General features: G+C 39.5%; 1 protein-coding gene across 1 annotated transcript in view; it reads right to left on the bottom strand.

The window, feature by feature from the left end:
• prss16 (serine protease 16) overlaps positions 1 to 14,147 on the bottom strand; it is a 40,229-nt gene extending 26,082 nt beyond the window's left edge. Inside the window, 4 exon segments of the mRNA XM_048604729.1 lie at positions 1,933 to 2,068; positions 5,927 to 6,159; positions 8,097 to 8,278; positions 13,938 to 14,147. Of these exon segments, the coding sequence (XP_048460686.1) occupies positions 1,933 to 2,068; positions 5,927 to 6,159; positions 8,097 to 8,278; positions 13,938 to 14,147 (761 nt within the window).
• Positions 14,148 to 18,579: the final 4,432 nt, after the last annotated feature.

Genomic DNA, 18,579 nt, shown 5'->3' with positions numbered 1-18,579 from the left:
TGGTAGTCTCCCAACCCCAGACAGCCTGCTTCTACCTCCTTCCAAAAATCCACAAACCAGACTGCCCCAATAGGCCCATTGTATCAGCCTGTTCCTGCTCTGCTGAGCTCATTTCCTCCTACCTTGACTCCATCCTGTCTCACTTGTCCAGACGCTGTGCGTCTACATCTGCGATTCCTCTGTTGCCCTCCACCATGTTCACAATTTCCAGTTCCCTGGCCCAAAATGCCTTGTGTTCACCATGGATGTCCAATCCCTCTATACCTCCATTCCCCTCCAGGGTGGTCTGAGAGCTCTTGGCTTCTTCCTTGACCAGAGGCCCGAACAATTGCCATCCACCCCCACTCTCCTCTGCCTGGCTGAACTTGTTCTCTCACTGAACAATTTCTCCTTTAAGTCATCTCACTTCTGCCGAGTCAAAGGAGTGGCTATGGGCACCCGCATGGGTCCCAGTTATGCCTGCCTCTTCGTGGAGCATGTGGAACGATCCTTGTTCCAGTTTGACATTGGCCCCTTCCAACAACTCTTTTCTCAGTACGTTGACCACTGCTTCAGAGCTGCTTCATGCTCCCGCCAAGATCTTGAAAACTTCATTCATTTTGCCTCCAATTTCTACCCCACCATAACTTTCACATCATCCATTTCCGACACTTCCCTTCCTTTCCTTATTCATCTAGCCTATGTGGGCAAGGGACAAGGGCACGGAACTGCTTTGGGGCTCTCCAGTTCCCAATGGAGGACGCTGCCTGAAAGGTCATTTCTCCTTTGTTTTGCCATCTCACTCCTTCCCCCGCCCCACCCAAGTAGCCAATCAAACCTGGCCTTCCACATCTCTCACCCAACTACTTGAGGTTCTGCCAATCCACCAGAATGCATGTTAATCTGGACTGCATTACTTGCTCTTCTTCAGGGACTAACTGCAGTCCCCACAGTGCCCACCACTCAAACATGCCACTGCTGGTTCTACAGAGATGCCAGCCAATTGGTTTGGTTGACAGCTGTTAATGACATGATTTTCTCCCCAGAGAGGATCAACTCACTAAATATAAAATATAGGAGAGCCAATTTCTTGTGGGTAGGGTGCTGACCAAGTGTTTTTTTTAATCAGGGGTCAGGGAATACTTGACCCACAAAATCCAGCCCGATGATTAAAAGTACTTTCTTTCTGTGCTAAACCCATTTTCTGCTTTTTATAACTCAAACAATAATTATATCAAGGAATACATTTTAAAGCAATTTTAAAAATGCTCCCTAACTGTCCTGGTTCAAGATAGGTTTGAACTTTGGTGATGTAGTTAAGTTTAAGCAGAAACTCAAAAAGAACAGTTCTCAAAACAGATGAATTTAAATTGTGCCTAAACCACCAATAGTGGCCAAACTGAAATTTTATAGATAATGTTTTACTTGATGTTCTGTGTACTTTTAAACTGAGGCACCTTAAAAGAGAAGGATTTTTCATCAAGTACTACTACTTAAATAATACTTTGCACGGAATTCTAGTTATTTTTAAGCACGTGTGTCATGTGCGTGTTTGTCTGTGTCTGTGTCTTTCTATGTCTGTATGTGTATAGAAAATTATCTTGTATTGGTTAGACAGGTGGTCACAACTACAAGTCAAATCCATTTTCAGATTAGTAAAGACAAAAGTGTCATTTAAGAACTAACTGAATGCCAAATGAAGGATATGTGAAAGCTATTCAGGGTAGCCTAACTGACCAATTCCACTAGTAATTATCTTTTGAGCTTGGAAGTTGTTGATGTCCAATGATTTCACCCAGTGTTGCCTTTTGAAAGGGTTAGCCTGATAGTAAATCAATATTACAGTACAGAGTACTGTGCTTGTAACATTTAAATTGTTTTTAAATAAGTCCAAGTAACTTCATAGAATGCTTCACTTTACAGCTATATGTTTTTTAAATCCTCCATACTTACCGGAAATCTCGAGTTATCTGTTTATATGTGCTAGCATTTGCCAGTAATTCAATTAGTGTGTCAGAAGCATCCTTCACCAGCAAAGGACATGGAGTATTGACACTTTCCAAAGAATAATTAACCACCTCTAAATACTCTGAAAAATAATGAAAATGAAGTCCCAAATTATTTCCAATTCTTCTGTTGTCAATTTAACAGAAGTTGTAAATTGTGATTGAAATTAACAGTAAAGCCCAGAAAAAAGTTCAAGTGTGTGTGTACATGTATATGTATATAAGGCAATCAATCAGGTACAGACCCAACATTTAACATCCAGATCAACAAATGATATATTCAAGTAAATGTTGCACAATTTTCTTTTAACCAATCAGTTACATAAATTCAACCAATAGATAATCTCAGAAAAAAGATCAGCAGGTCTTACCTTTTCTGATATTGAGTTGTACTAATTAAGATCTGTCACAGAAATTCACATAATATTCTACCACACTGTACTCTGTGCATTAGTTGAGAATAATCTTTTCATTCCAATTTTTTTTGATCAGACACTCACAGTCAGGCTAGATATGTTCCAAGTTCGATAAGGTTCTTTTGGTAATCTTAACCACATTTTTTTTTCCTGATAGATATCCTTCAACTAACACCACAAAAATATATTGATTGGATGGTTATCTCAGTTTTAGTTGTGCAACCTTGCAGTGTAAAATTTGGCTGATCCTCTTCTCCACTTTACAGCAAGAGCTACACTTCAAAAGTACTTCATTTGCTGTGAAATGTTTTGGAACATCCTGATATTGTAAAAGGTAGTGGATACACTGATTTTTTTTTATTCTTTCAATCATCAGGTAACGTACAGACTCCAAATGTAGAGAGTTTCTACACTCATGCCCTAATAGTATGTTTCAACAACAGCCTCAAAAATCAATCACTAATGCAGTACTATTTCCACTCCAGCATTCTTAGAAACGGGGTTGATTAGTTCAAATTGTTTCAAGTTAATGGTACCTTTGTTTTGTCAATTGATGTTCCAAACTCATTGGAATGATACATGTTATTTTGCACACTGAAAGATATGATTTTTGTTTTATCAATCTGTGCTGCTTTCAAACTTAGGCCTGACTTTTCATGCCTCTAACAATGGAAAGAAGGTAGCCAGTGGCTGGGGTAGGAGTGTGGGTTTAAACAATGGAGGGTGGGAACCTGACTCCAACTCCATTCCCAATGCCCCCCAGTTTGTGTTGTCATAACAGTGAGGGTCGCAAGCCCACACTCTGCACTCCTGGCCTGGCTAGTTCCACTTTGAGATAGAATCTTCTAGCCCCTTGAAGCTTTGATGGAGTTGGGTCAGCTTCTCCACGACTCGTGGTCATGGCCCCACAGGGGTGTCATGAATCGTAGTCTGGATGTGGGAACTTTTGAAAGTTAAAATCAAAAGATCTTACCCATGTCTGCCCATGTTCCCTCCGTACCAACTCACACCATCAATCTACGCCAAAGGTTCATTCTAGCCTTCCTGATATGTGTTTGGCTGAGAGTCCAGACTACTTTATTAACAGAACTAACAGTCAAGGAAAATTTTGCCTAATTGTCAATTCCTTGATGCTATAATAAGCCAATTTTCTGCGATCTGTTTTATCAATAGCCAGTGTTTATTTGTTGGAGATGGAGAGGTACTGAGTTTTTATGGTTTCTGATATTGACACTTCTGGTTGATTAACACTTTTATACTTTATTGTTACTATGGGTGTGATCTTCTGACCTTTTTTAAAGTGTTGGGACGAACATTTTAGGTGAGACTAAAAAGCCACTACCACAACTGAGAGAATTCACCGAATCATCTACCAATCAGCTCATTAAGAGCCAACAGGAAGCATGATGAGTGTCTCAACCAACACAGTCCTTGACACTGACGTACTGGGTCACCAGAAGCTTCTGGCCAGTTAGAAGCTGGCAGGTTCTGGGTCCTAAGATCTGCTGGTCAGGGTCAAGTCCTTGGGTGATCCAGTGGGGGTGAGAGAGTAAGTCATTTTTATCTTCTCCTCAAGGAGTGGATATTGGAGATAGTGGAGCTGGGGGCATGGCATGTCACAGGCAAGAATAAAGAACTGGATTTTAGAAGCCACACACACGACCCATCTGTCCCTCCAATTGTGCAAAAGTTGAGGCAATTGGAGGCTGCCCTAATTCCACAAGTGAGCTGCTTGGTTTGCCAACTGTTTCCCACTTATCTTTTTCACTGCTGAGATACCTGTGATCAGGGAGGTGTTGAGTTCAGATTCATATGTGACCATTAACGAACCACTTAAGGGACTTAATTGCCAGTGAGTCGAGAAAACTCCAATGGATCTTCTCATCCAGCACTGAATTCTAAAGTAGTAAGAAGGGCAAACTCACCCCATTACTTCCTGTTCCCACTATCCCCTCATCACCTCCAGGTAAACTTGCACCTTTATATTGTTAATTCATTCTGTATACTTGGTGATGAAACAAAGGTGACTGATGGTGTGGTTTGTGGTGTGAGCGGTCAGAGGTAGATGGTCTAAAATATAAGCAATATGAAAGAAGTGAGATGACCCCTGTGAACATCTTACCTCAGCTTTTGACTACCCTTGTAACAATCTCCAATCCGGTTTTGGGGCTAGCATTACCCTCCATCCAGTGTCCATTTCTCACTACCATCACCACCAAACCCACACCCCCACTCCACACCCAGTTTAACATCCCCAATTAGGGAACTCATATTCTATGTTCATTTGTGATGCCAAGGCATACAAAGCTATAAGCCAAGTGCTAGAAAATGGGATTAGGATAGTTAAGTGACTGTTATTGGCCACCACAGACTCAATGGGCTGAAGGGCCTATTCTATGATGATCCATTAATGTTGGCCATGGGATTAAATGTTGGTCAGGACATCAGGAAGACCCCTGGCTCTTCTTCAAATAGTACCCTACAGTCCTTTATATCTACGTGAGAGGTCAGCTCAATTAATAGCACAGTGGATAAACGCAACACATGGTTCTTAATGATACAAGTTAGGAGGTTCCAGATTCAAACACTGCTCTGTGCTGAATAAGAAAGAAACACACTGCAGCAGCACAGAGCTACGTGAAGATGAGGAAGAGTACCTCTACAATGGATACCCGAAAAACTGGGTCAGAAGATGCCTATCACACGCACGACAACAGGATGAAACTACAAGCCCCGACATACTCACCACACTACCTTACATCAGGAACACACCTGAACTGATCATAAGATTCCAATGACCACTGGGCATCAGAGTAGTACACAAACCCACATCAACCCTACGCCAACTGCTCACCCGGACCAAAGATCCATTACCCACTATGGACAGGACCAATGTCATGATGTCAATGTCAATGACAAGATTCCCTGCAAAGACTGCGACAAACACTACATTGGACAAACAGGAAGGAAATTAACCACAAGGGTACACGAACATCAATTTACAACAAAAAGACATGACCAATACTCACTCATCTCCATCCACATGGATAAGGAGAACCACCAATTCGATTAGAACAACACCAGGATCCTGGGACAGGCAAAGCAGAGACAAGCACAGCACTTCTGAGAAGCCTGGTACTCCAGTGTGAAAGCCATCAACAAACACATAGAGCTAGATCCTATATACACTCCATTGTGAAGGAAAACTGGAAGTGAGGTAATCCAGCTCAGCAGACACCAGAGTTTAAATTACAGGAGGGAAAACACAACAGCGCTTCATTGGAGGCTGCACTGATGATGTTACCCAGCAGGGTAATGAAACATCTGCGGAACAATCAACCAGCTTGGCGAGCCAACCAACCACAACATCCACAACCCGAGCTACAAATCTACTCTAAAATCTTAAAGAAAGAAATCAATTAGAATGAATGTTCCTAATGTTCATCTTCATCAAGAGTCAGTTTCATCTGACCAGTGGTGGAGAAATAATACTTATAGCTTGGATAACATCAAGATAGCGCTCACCGGAAAAGTTGACGATAGCCTGGACTGGTGCACTAGATGCAACAGCAGCATAGACCAGATGTGGATACTTCAGTCTAAACCATGCTGCAAGAGATCCAGGATAAGAACCTCCAAAAGCAATCCACTTATTTTGTGTAAGGTTCAATTTCACATCCACCTTAGTTCGAAAGTGGGCAAGGTCTGCAAGTGCCTGATCACTACGGAGGTACTGAAGATTTGAAATGCTTAAATCCCTTAAAGAAAATCACAACAAACACAGCATGGGGGTTAATGAAGGAACAAGAGCAAGGCAAATATTATACCGTCATCTACACGACTTACAATGCTACCCATCTATGCCATCAGCAAAATTAGATTTTCTATCCTATTATCTAAATCAGTAATAGATATGGTGAATATTTAAGGCTCCAGCACAAATCCTTGTCTTCTTTTTAACTCATACACAGATGCTGGCATCACTGGCTAGCCCATCGCTAATTGCCCAGAGAATATTGAAGAGTTGTCTACATTGCTGAACATCTGGAGTCACATGTAGGCCAGACAGGATGAAGAGAACAGTTAGCTGCCTTTCAGGACTTTAGTGAAGCAGATGAAAATCAACAATGGTTTCATGCTCATCATTAGACTCTTAATTCCAGATTTTTATTGAAATCAAATTTCATTATTTGCCATTGCAAGATTCAAACATAGGGCCACAGAACATTGCCTGGGTTCCTGGATTAAATTGTCAGGCGATACCACCACTAGACTATCGACTCGCATATTTTATTGGGTGGGGTTTTTATTAGAGGGGCACTGTCAGTAACATTTTTCCAATCAAAGTACCTGTCCATTGCTCCTATACTTTCACCTGCTGCTCATCCACTTTCCTAATCAAGTTGATAACTATGCCTTCAATTTCATAGGCTTCAAAGTTAACTCACAATTTCTTATGAGGCACATTAGCCACTGACTTCTGAACAAGAACTTGAGTAATATTCACAGATATTCCAATTTCTATAATCTTAGTCATCTCATCAAAGAATTAAATCAAGTCCATGAGAAGAGACCCATCCTTAACAAATCAATGCTGGTTCTCTCTGATCAGTTTCTCTTCAAACTCCCCACAACAGATTTTAGGCTAATAGGTCTATAAGCACATAATTTTGTTCTCTTAACTTTCTTAAATTGTGGAGTGACACACGTAATTTTCTAGTCTAAAAGAACAGTTTCTTTGGTCTCGATGACATTCTCACCTACTTTCTTTAACATCCTTCAAAGGAAATCATTAGATCCTGGCGATGTGTTACATCACACCGCCAATATTTTCTTTGCTATTACTATAATGTTTATGTTAATTTTGGTGAAGTCTTATCCTTAATGCAATATCTTTGAAGTATCTGGCCTGCTAACCTCTTCCTCTGTTGCAGTGACTGCCTCAAAGGCCCAGATTTTCATCCTTGAGGCAGGAAAGATGATTTGGACAATTTCCTGGTGTTGTGATTCTGCTTCCTGTCCACCAGTAGCTATCCATTCTATTTTCAGTTTTGGGGTGGTCGGGAGGGGTAGGGGCTTTGGGCTGGTGCCAGGTCAACAGCCTCCAAAAGCAGGCCAGAAGAAGAAACAAACGCAGGCAGACACCAAGTTGAACAGGTTTAACATGTTTCAGGTCGGGACCCTTCTTCAGAAATGGGGGAGGGGAAGGGGGCTCTGAAATAAAGAGAGAGGTAGGGGGGCAGTAAAATTGACCATGTGGTAAAGCTATTGCTGCCCCCCTCTGTATTTATTTCAGAGCCCTGTTCCCCTCCCACATTTCTGAAGAAGGGTCTCGACCCGAAAAGTCAGCTTTCCTGCTCCTCTGATGCTGCCTGGCCTGCTGTGTTCATCCAGCTCCACACTGTATTATCTCTGACTCCAGCAGTGGCAACTCTTACTTATCTCTGAACAGGTTTAAAGATCTGTGTCGCTTCCTAGTTCAGTTTGTTCAAAGAACATGAGGCCCCGTAACTCTTACCCACTCCCTCAACTCACATGCCCACTCACCCAATATCCTCTATATATAGAATCACAACTGAAAAAAAAACCCAATACGTGCTTTGGCTGCTAGAGCAATTCTAGAACAAAATAAGAACAGAAATCAAATATCATGCACAGTAGTGAAAATTAAAGCAAGCACAACGTTTTAACCTACGTTGTTGGCTGACTTTTTCCATAAAATCGATGCTCTATCAGTATACAGAGGGCACCCAACTTTTCTGCAAATGTCAACCAGGCACCATAGTCCATCCATGCTGGGTTTGCAGTTCCTTCTCCACCGATCATCAAAAAGACGGGACCCCCAGGCTGATAAAATGTATCATTGATATAAAATCTCTGGGAAAATAAACATAAAAATGGAGCAGCACGAGTTTGCCAAATTGACTTGAATTTTATTCAAAATGTACACACTGGTCATTATTATTTCAACAATATTAAATTCTAAAGTTAATTACTGAATGAAAGACTGAGAAACTAGACCAAACCTTTGCACTGTGACCAATAAATAGTAGCTACAACAAAGAGCTTCTTGAGGGTAAAGCTCAGTTGTCTTCTGGGAAATTATCCCAACAATAAAAAGAACAAGGTCATTACAAAAATGGATTGATCAAAAGAAAGCAACCTCAAGGACATTAAATACATCAGTCAAATACTCATACTAACTTATCAGCAATTATATGATACTGCTACAGTAATATTTTTACAGATGTACCTGTCTGCTATGGAAAACCTGTTTTAGAGATGAACAAAACTAGGAATTGTACTGCCAAGATGGGCCTTTTAAATGGTAGTAAATTCTCACCCACTTTTAAGAATTCTCCAATAGTAGAGTTTAATTTTTTACATTTATTCATGGGATGTGGGCATCACAGGGCCAACATTTATTGTCTATCCCTAATTGCTCAGAGGGCAGTTAATAGATAACTACATTGCTGTGGATTTGGTGTCACATATAAGCCAGACCAGGTAAGCATGGTGGTTTCTTTCCCTAAAGAACATTAGTGAATGAGATGAGTTTTTCCCAATAATTGATAATGGTTCATGGTCACCATTAGACGCTTAATTCCAGATTTTTATTGAATGTGTATTCTATCATCTGCTAAGGCAGAATTTGAACCCGGGATTCCAGACTACTACCTGGGTCTCTGGATTAATAGGTCAAGCAATTGCAGAATGCCATCAAGTTAACAAGTTACTACCAACCTATTCACTTTATATACCATTTACCCTGTTACAAAGCAGTTGCTCAGGATTATTTATACCCATCCTTACTGCTGACAAAGAAATTGTCAGACTTAAATGTGTGCTTGAGTGGATCTTTGAGCCACAGTTTCAGGTGCAACATTTTGCACATTTCCATGGAGTGCTTATAAACAAGTGCAGCTAGCAAGATTCTGCACATGTGCAAATTTTCCAAGGTATGTCAGCTGGTATTTTAGTTGATGTTGCTTTATTTTGCTTCATTATTTCCTCCTGTACTCTGCATGATGGCGAGAATATTAGCATTAAATGGCAAGGATTCCTTTACTTCTAAAGTAAGAGGCAACCCATAACTTTGAAACCCATATTAAAAGTACTACAATGTGATGAAACTGGTGAGAAGGCAGTAACAGTAAATTAATTTGGGCTCCCACTGACAATTGAGTGCGCCATCAAGAAAAGCAAAAATAAGACAAAGACTTGTGTCCAAAGTACTACTCCAGTAAACACAGTGAAGATTTTAACTTTTGGGCAATGCTCTAGGGCCATCCTTCAGATCTGATAACCTCTCCACAGAAATACATGTAGATAATCACCCCAAACACAACTTATCATTGATTTAACCCACAGATGAAAATATTGTCACTGGGTTCAAGCTGATAAAATACAAGTTCTGGTGGGGCTACAACGTTATTCAGGAAATTAACAATACTACATTGCTTGGGAGGAGGTTAAACAGTTAACCATGAACAATGTATGGCATAAGTTTATCCACAAAACAATTTGTGAATTTCATGGCTTTGATGAACTTACCAAATCTATTTCCCAAGGCATAAAGATGTGGTAAGATTCTTTTTGAAGTAGGCAAAGATAATGTTGAGAAGTTTTCTGAAGCTAGGTACAGACTAAGAGGAGAAATGTAGCTGGAGTGAAAATGTGCTATATCAGGGAAAGATGAAGAAGAGCAGTAATCATCACAAAGCAAGCAACAAACATTGTAGCACATGTCAGAAGCTTTCAAGCTCATTAAATGAGCACTAATTTTTTAAAAAAGATTATAAACCTTCAGCTCTCAATCATTCGAAAAGTGATGAAAAGAAGTAACAGTGCTATCAAGCAGCACTTGCTTCACAATAACCTGCTCAGTGATGTTCACTTTAGGTTCCACCAGGGCCACTCAGCTTCTGACCTCATTATAGTCCTGGCTCAAACATGGACAGAATAGCTGAATTCCAAAGGTGAGGTAGAAGCGACCGCTCTTGATATCTAGGCTGCATTTGACTGAGTGACCATTTGATCAAAGAGCCCTAGCAAAACTGGGGTCAACGGGAATCAGAGGGAAAATTATCTACTGGGCGGAGTCATATCTGGCACAAAGGAAGATGGCTGTTGGGGCTCAGTCATCTTCAAATCCAGGACATCTCTACAGGAGTTCCTCAGTGTAGTGTCCTTGGCCCAACCATCTTCAGCTGGTTTATTACTGATCTTCCCTCCAACATAGGATCAGAAGTTGGGGAGATGTTTGCTGATGAGTGTACAAAGTTCACCATTTCCAACCACTTAGACACTGAAGCAGTCCACGTCCAAAAGCAGCAAGACCTAGACAATATTCAGATTCATTAGCGCTGCACGGTTCCAGGCATTATTAGATTCTCTCTTGGAGATGACTGTCGCCCCTCGACATTTAATGGCACTACTGTTACTGATTTCCCCCATTACTAACATCATGGGAGTTTCCATTGACCAGAAAATGTACTCAACTAGCCATATAAGTACTGTGGCTACAACAGCAGGTCAGAAGCTGGGAACACCACAGCAGGTAACTTGCCTCCGGACGCTCCTAAACTATCAACCACCTTCAAGGCTCCAGTCAGGAGTGTGATAGAATATTCCCCACATGCCTGCATAAGTGCAGCTCCAACAACACTCAAGAAGCTTGACACTAACCAGGTCAAAACAGCTCACTTGATTGGCACCATCTCAACAAACATCCATTCCCTCCACTACCAATGATCAGTAGTAGCTCTGTGTATCATCTACAGACTGTTACTGAAATTCAACAAGGCTCCTCAGGCAGCACCTTCCAAAACCCATGAACACCACCATCTAAAAAGACAAGGGTAGGAGATACATGGGAACACCAACATCTTCAAGTTCTCCTCCAAACTGCACATCATCCTGACTTGGAACTATATCTCTATTCCTACAGTGTTGCTGGGTCAAAATCCTGCAACAGCCTCACTAACAGCACTCTGGGTCTTCCTACACCAAATGGACCTCAGCGGTTCAAGAAGGTAACTCACCACCACTTTCTCATGAGCAAGTAGGTATGGGCAATAAATGCTGATCCAGGCAATGATGCCCATATCTCCTGAATGAAACAAAAAGACCACCCCAGCCATTTGCATAACTGAGATAACCAATAAAGGGTTAAGCTATCAAAAATATTCAGGATACAGCCAATGCAGAGATGGGCATGACCAAGAACTGCTGATCAAATTTCTGAATGATAATAAACAGATTGGAAGCAGTTTAATGTGGGATGTGGTATTTGCTGTGATATTGTACTTTAACAAGTTCACAACATAACTGGTCTTGTTGGGAGCCACAGTGTTCTCACCACGTGGTGGGATCCATGTGTCCTGGTGTGAAGAACAACACAAGAAATGAATTACTCAACCAGCAGGATGGGTCTAAAAGATGAGTTAATCAACAGTACGATAAAGCCAGGTGAGGCAGGAGAAGCTGGGACCAACAGTCCGGGAGCAGTTCTGAAGGTGGACTTTGTGAGCAAATGCCCCATCAGCAGGCTTGATCAACCTGAGGGCAGACGGGCAGTATCACACTCAAAAGAGAGCATCTGGTTAACGTAATTGGAATATTTACTAATTAACCTACATGAAGTAAATTAAAATACTCTGATTGTTTAAGTGGAAATCTGTATATCCTAGTTGGTACTCAATACCATTGGAAAGCACATAGGACAAGATGTACACAGGTCAACACAAGTAAAGATTAAGATGCAACAATCTATTCAAGCATTCTTCAAACCTACAAACCAAGACGTTATCTAAAATGAACAAAAACTGAGACAGAATAAAGGCCTCCATCTTTTTCCCCCAGTTACTTCTTCCCACTTTATTGATGGGGAGTGATAATTGTCTTTGTGTATTATTTATGTTTGCCTTATATAAGGTGAGTGTTTATGTAAATTATTGGGACCAAAATTCATGGTTGGGAACACGTCTCTTCATGATTCGTTCATCTAAACGGGAAATTTTGCCTTGATAGCAGATTGCATATGTGGGAAAATGCGAAGTTTTTCACTTTGGCAGGAAGAATGAAATAGTAAAGTATTACTTATACTGTGGAATTCAAATTGCAGAGGAGGATTTAGGTGTTCCAGTGCATAAGCCACAAAAGGTTCGTGTGTAGATTTAGCATTAATTAAGGAAGCTAATGGGATGTTATCCTTCACTATGAGAGGAATTGAACATAAAAATAAAGGTAAAAACTGAAAGAACTGCGGATGCTGGAAATCAGAAACAAAAGCAGAAATTGCTGGAAAAGCTCAACAGGTCTGGCCGTATCTGTGGAGAGAAATCGGAGTTAACATTTCGAGTCCAGTGACTCTTCCTCGGAACTGAAAGGTCACTGGACCTAAAAATTTTAACTTTGATGAAAGTAAAGATGCTACGCTTCAGCTATATAGGGAATTGGTAAGACAACATCTTGAATATTCTATGCAGTTTTGGTCTCATTATTCAAGGGAAGATGTGAATACATTGGAGATAATTTAGAGAAGGCTTACCCGATTGATAACTAGAATGGGTAGGTTTTCTTATGAGGATAAGTTGGTCAGTCTGAGCTTGTGTCGACTGGAGTTTAGAAAAATGAGGGATGACTTGATTGACATGTATAGGATACAGAATGGTCTTCAAAAGGAGAGTATGGAAAGCTTGTTTCATCTTGGGGGTGAGTCCAGAACTAGGGGCCAGTGTTTTAAAATTAGGGGTCAGCTTTTCAGGTCAGAGATGAGGAGATTTGTTTTCTTTCAGAGGGTGGTGGAACTTTGAAACTCTCTGCTCAGATGTGGAGGCAGGGTTATTAATTATTTGTCAGACAGTGGTGGATAAATTCTCATTAGGTAGGGGAATCAAGGTCTATTGGGGGTACATGGCAAGATGGAATTTGAAACACAAGCGGAGCAACCATGACCTTATTGAATAATCTTGCAGCCACATGCTGAATGGTCTACTTCTGGTCCTATTAGATAGGTTTCTGTGTCTGATAGGAGTAATTTCAGTTTAAGTCATGTTTCCAGGATTCTTTCTATTACTTAAAACAGAATATTCCTGTATAGAACAATTTTCAGACAGTCATAGGAGATAAGAGAACAAGAAAATATAATTTGATTATTTTACATTTTATTAAATTACTAATGTTTTCTGCTTATTTAAGGTCTAGAGGGAAACTTTTGCATAAATATTTGATAATCCACAAAGTAATAAAAGACACTAATCATTAGGCTTTCCATTTCTCCGTTATTTGCCGGAGGATTTTTTTGAATTGCCTCATGAAATTTCAATTATCTTATCGAAAATCGGCAAAATGTTCTGCAAATGTAGCACAGAACACAATGTATTCTGTTACTAAGCCACATTACATTGTATATGTAGGCGTCTATAAAGCTTTTAGCAGGCAACGAGCAAAGGATTATGCTGGCGGTTTGATAGTTACTGCAGCCCCCTGTATCTCTGAATGAGTAAACTCTCAACAATGCACTGATGGTTACCTGTTTCCACACCCTCCCATCAGCGGCGTTGAAATGATCCAGTCTCTGGACGAACCATTGCTCAGTCCCTTTAAAACGTGATTTATGCCGTACAATCCGGAGGTACCTCGAATTATGAAAACCTAAAGCACACCACTCACAGGAAACCAAAAGAACAACAGACAACACAAGACGAGTCATCCTCATCACCGATATAGCCTCACTACACATTTATAGACATTATATGAAGACGTTTATCAAGAAGCAGCGACTTAATGGACAAAAACTTCTTGGATCAGCTGATGCTACACAAGTCACTGGAACAGTGACATCTGGCAGTCGCATCCTGTACAGTCATGTGGCTCACAACGTTTCACACTGAGCAAAGTTGGCAAAGTAAGAATCACAATTGTACTATTTCGGCATCACAACTGACTGAGTTACATCACAAAGCTATTGGAAGGAAGTTCTAAGAATAATGAACGCGTTGCTAAACATCGGCACATTATAGAGTTATCCCGCATAATTCTCCCCTTTTAGTTTCGTATTTGCTGTTATCATTGAAAGGACCATCTCCACGGAATACTATGGAGCACATCTTTCAGATCAGTCCTCAATTAGTTTTTGTTTATTTCAAATTCCTACGTTCTCTAGTTATTACCGAACGTAAACATCTTTGAGGTTATCGCGCAGGAAATGAAATGGATTATATATTTTTAAAATAGTCTATCCTACCGCGATGTACACTCCCAGTCACGCTTGCAGACGCAGACTTTTGGAAGTCTGCTGCCAGCCTCCCGAAAGTAGATTCATCATAAATGTTTTGAGCTGGCCAGTGCGTGCTAGTGAATTGGGATCTAACTTAAGAGTCAGTTGTAAAAGTCTATTTGCATTAATTAGCGTTTTTGCACATAATCAAAACATCTAAATAAGTCACAAACACAACTGGTAGAAGCGTAGTTATTGTTGTGATGTATTATATAGAATTCGATTGAACTTACAGCACAGAAATAAGCCATTTTGGTCCAACCAGTCTCCCTGATTCATTTATCCTCTATGTCTTTATTCTCTCTCATTCACCTATCTAGTTTTCCCTTGAAGCCAGCCACATGTTTTTAAGTTATCCACCCACCCCCCCCACCCGCAAAAAAAAGTGAATTCCACATTCTAATCACTCGTATAATTGAGTTTATACTAATTAGTAACTATTTTATAGTGATGGCCAATAGATTTGGAGTCCCCACATGTGGAACAGAGATCCTATCAAATCCTTCATCATTTTGCAAATTATCAACACTCAATATTCACGTTTCTGAAGAAAACAGCTTCATCTTGTTCAAACTTTCTTGGCAGGTATAACTGGTAAGTTCTGTTATATTCCTTGGACTTTTTTTTTGCATCTTCAGTTTATCAATTTTTTTCTGTTGAAGATCAGCAATCTGTGCAACAGTACAAGTCTGATCTAACCTTCTATATAATTTTAGCGTAATTTCCCTAATTTTCAATCTTACTCCATTACAGTAGAAAGGTATTAGGGTGAGCAGTTAACATTATATGATGTCCCATGAACGACTTAATAACAGTAAATCTTAGTTGGTGTTGATTTCTGGCAATAACTTTCATTGTATGAAAATATGCTTTATTCGTAATCTGTTGACTATTACAGGCAAAGGTTGAGGATAAAAGACATGAGGATAGCTGTTTCTGCTCTAGGCACAGTCGAGAAATAGTACCCAATATGTGCTTTAAATTGAATTAACTGGGTTAGGCTTTAAGGACTACAAATTTGGTACCCCATGCTAAGAAGGACGTTAGCATCAGTGTGCCTTGCAGGCACTGGAAGCATCCCAACTGATCAGACATCTATGCTCGTCTAATTCTGGCCTCTCGTGCTTTCCTAATCATAACTGTCTTACCATTGGTGGCAATGGCTTCAGTTGGTTTGACGTTTCCTTAAAACATACTGCTTTCATTAAACTTGGTCATCTAACCTAAGAGCTCCCCATGTGGCTGTGTGACTTAATTTGTTTGATTATGTTTCTGTGAGGCATCATTTATTTTTGAGAAAGATCTGACTTCATCTTATTTTTATTTTCCCAGAAGCGTTTTATTGAATTGCAAGTAGAAATCTGATGTACCCTTGACATCATAGAAGATAATACTTGTTTTATAATAAGTACTTTAAATATCCATTTTTCTTTATTGTTCTCACGTTACCTCTACACTGTTTTCATTTTGTAATGGAACACATATTTCATTACATTTATTGTTTGCTATGGACTTATCTTGATAATTTCTTTCCTTTATTCTTGTATGGGATGTGGGCATTTCTGGCAAGGCCAACATTTATTGTCCATTTACTGTTGCCCTTGAACTGATTGGCTCTAATTGGTCACTTCAGAGGATAGACTTAACTACCACATTGCTGCAGATCTGCAGTCATACTTAAGCCACCAGGTAAGGATGGCAGATTTCCTTCCCTAAAGGGCATTAGTGAATAGATGTGATTTTACAATTGACAATTGTTACATTGCTGACTTTTCATTCCAGGTTTTATTAAATTCAAATTTTAACTTCTGCAATGGTGGGAATCAAATACATGTCTCCAGAACATTTGTCTGGTTTTCTGGATAACTGGTCCACAGACATTACCATTATCTCATTTCTTCGTACAAAGATGTTGCATTACATTTGCACAGGCTTCTGTGAAGAGTTATTCAGGGTTTTCTAAGAGTTTTAACCGTGCTGGAGAAATGTACAGGAGCAGAAAATTTCTTCAACTCTGTTGAAATTAAGTTGAATCAGAGACTAAAGCAGAAAAGATTTTCAAGAACATTTTGTGGTAGGGCGGCAACCACAAAGTACTGCACCTTTTGGTGAGAAGAAAACATCTAAAAATATTGCTTTTTGCAACTTTGGAAGTGATGGTAAATTCTGCGACAAGTAACGCAAAACTCAAAAGTTTAAATTTCCAAGCAGAATGTCATAGATTTAGGCTTCAATGATTTCTTTCAAATTTATCTCCGAACACGTTGACATTCTTCAACTAGGCCATTGTGAACAATCTTAAAGATCAAAATGTTTCAGCATAAAGGAGAAAAACATTGAAAATGCACTGTATGTGATCTTGGCAAAAATCATCTTTCTATAAATTCCACAATCACAGCTAACATCACCTAACATAAAATAAATCAGATGACAATCTAACACCTGGAAAAATATGAATGGAGAAGAAATTTAAAAGGAAGTTTTAGAAAGATATATTCTTCCATCATCTAGAAATACAATAGTTTGTGCCAGTAATAATTCCAACTCTAAACCCTTAATGCAAGCTTGGAAAGAATTGGCTTAACTTTATTACACCTTGATAAAGGTTAGCTGCTTCTGCGTATAGTAACCTTAACTCCCTTTACTGAAACAGCTTCCTCCTTGGTATCCATATCACGGTGCATTGTGCCATGTACAGTCAGAATCTGAAAACATATCAATGAGATCAATAATTCCAATTACAAAATATATCTGTCCGTGGGTTAATCTGGTTGAAATACAAAGAAGAAATTATAAGAATTTAAGAAATGAGCTCATATTTATACTGCATTTACAATGTCAGAAAGTTTAGAAACTGGCAATGAGGTCCATTTCTCATGTCTAATTCTAAATGTGACATGAAATATACAAGCATATTTAAATGCCATTTTTCACACAGTTGCAATAGTTTGGCTGTCAATGTGGTCTCTATTTGCAATTAGATGATCATTTAGACGGGGCTTCCGCCTTATAATGCTTGTTTGCACTGATGCGCATTCAAAATATTTTGCGTTGACATAAACTGGTCATGCAATAAAGCCAATGTTATTAGATTGTACAGGGAATTACTGTTCTTTAAGAATCAACAATTAACCTCTCATTTAAAAATTGTATTTCTCGTACATAACAATATAAATGTATTCTTACCTTATAAGGCTGACTCCATGGCCCTTTTCCAGTCACATTCACTGCACGGACCCGGAACAAGTACTCAGAGTTTGTGTTCAGGTTAGTAGCAACAAAGTTTGTGCGTCTGATTCCAGAGAAGACCCCAGCTTGATATTGAGGTATAGCCATCTCCTTGTCAATTGAAATGATCTCTTGGAACTGCAGTTCAAAAAAGAATACAGTGCATTCTTCCACTGGAAACAGCCATTTCACCTATTTAGACAAAATTTAAAACAAACGGATGGTAAACTTTGAAGTAGTACTGGTGGTTGACATTCCCTGGTGTACTAAATAACATTAAACAATGCAGATAGATGGATCAGTAATTCATTTGTTGAAAAATTCATAAAAATGGCAGGTGTTGAATCATGATAACGATATAAATAAAACATGGAATCATCATGTATAACATAATTATAGACATCATATTTAAAAAGTATAAAATAATAAAAGGACTGCTGAAAAATAAAATGAAGTATGTATACATATAATTACAATATATAGTAAAATTCTGATCACTTTAATTGACAGAATAAAATGCAAAATCCACTGTACTCCACATTTTGTTTAAAGATCATAAATTATATGTTTCAGAGATAGTAGGAACTGCAGATGCTGGAGAATCTGAGATAACAAGGTGTAAAGCTGGATGAACACAGCAGGCCACGCAGCATCAGAGGAGCAGGAA

The sequence above is a fragment of the Rhincodon typus genome, chromosome 13, assembly GCF_021869965.1.
Source record: "Rhincodon typus isolate 14 chromosome 13, sRhiTyp1.1, whole genome shotgun sequence".
NCBI lineage: Eukaryota > Metazoa > Chordata > Chondrichthyes > Orectolobiformes > Rhincodontidae > Rhincodon > Rhincodon typus.
Note: the sequence above shows the minus strand (reverse complement) of the source record. Positions and strands in the feature narration are given on the sequence as shown.